Here is a 2,276-nt window from a genome sequence, read left to right as displayed (position 1 = left end):
TAATAATAATAATAATAATATGTAATAATAATAATAATAATAATAATAATAATAATAATAAAATATAATAATAATATAATACATATAAATATGTGCAAATGCAACTTTATAAGTAAGATACTCTGAGTGACTCACTGTTGCTTGTGTGAGAGCTCCTGATCCTTGCTGACGAGATCCTGCTTGAGGCTGGCCAGCATCTCCACGGAGACGTCCACCTGCCGCGAGAGCTCCGAGGCCTTGCTCTCCAGGTCGTGCTTCTCCTGGCTGAGCCGCTCGCTCTCCACCTTGGCCCTCTCCAGCTCCGAGCTCTTCCGCTCCAGCTCCGACTGCAGCCGGCCCACGCGCTCCGCTATCTTCTGCTCCACCTCCTCCGACAGCTTCTCCAGACGCTCGTCCAGATCCAGGCGCTCGAAGGCCCGCGCTTTCAGCCGCGCCAGGCCCTCCTCGTAGGCCGCCTCCACCGCGCTGGCCGCCACGTTGGCCGCCGCTACGGCCATCACCGCGCTGCTGCCTGGGTTGTTGGGGTTGCCGTCGGCCGAGCTCATGGCTTTCTTCACGAAGATCCCCTCCAGTGGGAACTCCACATTGGGCAGATAGCGGGCAGTGGAAGGGCTCAGGCCGAGGTCGTCCGGGCAGGGCAGCTCGCGGTAGGGGGAGGCGGATGCAGCCTGGTTTAGCAGCGCAGCGCTGTCGGCGGCCACCAGGGGGAGCAGGGCGGCGGCGTCACACACGCTGTTGGACTTGGAGAGCACGTAGAGGGTCTCGTAGGTGTGGTTGTACTCCAGGTGGGCGCGCAGGGACGAGAGGCTCCGGAAGCGCTTGTGGTCCCCGCAGCGAGGACAGCGATAGGGCAGGTCCAGAGAGGCCATGCCGGGCCCACCACCTCAGTGCGATGGGGGGGGTGAGGAGAGACTATCACACGGGGCAGGATTGCCTCACGCAACAGCAGCACCCGAATCTTCTCATCTCAGACACTGGGGGGACAAAGGGGGCGACTAGGAGAGGGGGCGACTGGAACAAGAGAAGAGGGGTCACCTGCATAGTGAGCGACCAGCACACACACACACACACACGTGCACGTGCTTGTGAGCTGGGTTTTTGTATGCACACAGACAGAGGCTGGGTTATGGGGGGTCAGTTCTCTTTGATGCAATAATCTCCACTTCTTCTCCTAATCCACTACACCTAAAAAAAGAGAAAGAAATATGTTTTACTTTGAATATAAGACAAATAATGAACAAGCCTGGACAGATCCCCAGACACAGAGTCAGGTAGCATTTAATCTTCAGCTGATCATACAAAAATGCTATATGCTAAATACACTAGGGGTGACAGTGGTACAGGAGGTAAAGAAGTCGTTTAGTAATCAGCAGGTTGCTAGTTCCATTCCCTGTCGAAATGTCCTTGAGCAAGACACTGAACCCCCTAATTGCTCCTGATGTGCAGCGTGCCATCAGTGAAAATGTACATACATCCTTGTAAGTCGTTTTGGATAAAAGCATCTGCTAAATGAATAAATGTATCACTAAACGAATGAGTGAAAATCCTATGTACATGCAATATCTGCATTCTGTAATGCTGCTTCAAACCCCACAGGCATCACATGCGTCTTCATCTAAGGGCCAAGCTTTTGTGGTCACCATCATTTCCCGAAACCTCAAGCCACTCAAGCCACTTATCCTAACACCACAGGCTTTTAACCATCTTTTCAGAGGCCAGATATGGTACCAATTCTGGCGTGTTACATTTGGCACAGAGAGAAACTGTTCAATTCTTCTAAATATAGACCTGCACCCCTACCTAGAAGCACATTCTTGCTGCATGTGCAAGATCGTCTAAAAATAAACTGGTACTTACTGGAGTTCATAATAACTGCGGATGCAAAAGACGATGCCATGCCTTTGAATGACGGAGTTAAACTGAATAGATCTATTAACCACATTCAACATCGCCTATATACAATAAAATTCACATTTACTATATGGAACAAATAAATAACGCATTCATTTTCCCATTATTGGAAAGTTGATGAGGATTTTTTCAGCCATTACTGCTGCCCTTCATATCATCATTGGAAAGCAAGGAGACTATGAACAGAAATCAATACGTGCAGAGCACACTCACTGTAATGCATTGCATGAGTTCACTACTGACACCACACTCACAGTAATGCATTGTATGAGTACACTACACACTCACACTCAGTGTAATGCATTGTATGAGTACACACTACACACTCACACTCAGTGTAATGCATTGTATGAGTTCACTACTGA

At 49.2% G+C, this 2,276-nt stretch overlaps 1 protein-coding gene across 1 annotated transcript in view; it reads right to left on the bottom strand.

Annotated features, from left to right (window-relative positions):
* The window catches only part of fbxo41 (F-box protein 41), a gene marked incomplete at both ends in the record, with an annotated part of 45,962 nt that extends 45,093 nt beyond the window's left edge, over positions 1-869 (bottom strand). The window contains one exon of the mRNA XM_080859656.1: positions 136-869. Coding sequence (XP_080715782.1) covers positions 136-869 — 734 coding nt within the window. The remainder of the gene's footprint in view (positions 1-135) is intronic.
* Between the last annotated feature and the right edge of the window lie 1,407 nt (positions 870-2,276).

This window comes from Sprattus sprattus, assembly GCF_963457725.1.
Source record: "Sprattus sprattus genome assembly, chromosome: 20".
In the NCBI taxonomy this organism is placed as follows: Eukaryota; Metazoa; Chordata; class Actinopteri; order Clupeiformes; family Clupeidae; genus Sprattus; species Sprattus sprattus.
This window is presented reverse-complemented; position numbering and strand designations above follow the sequence as displayed.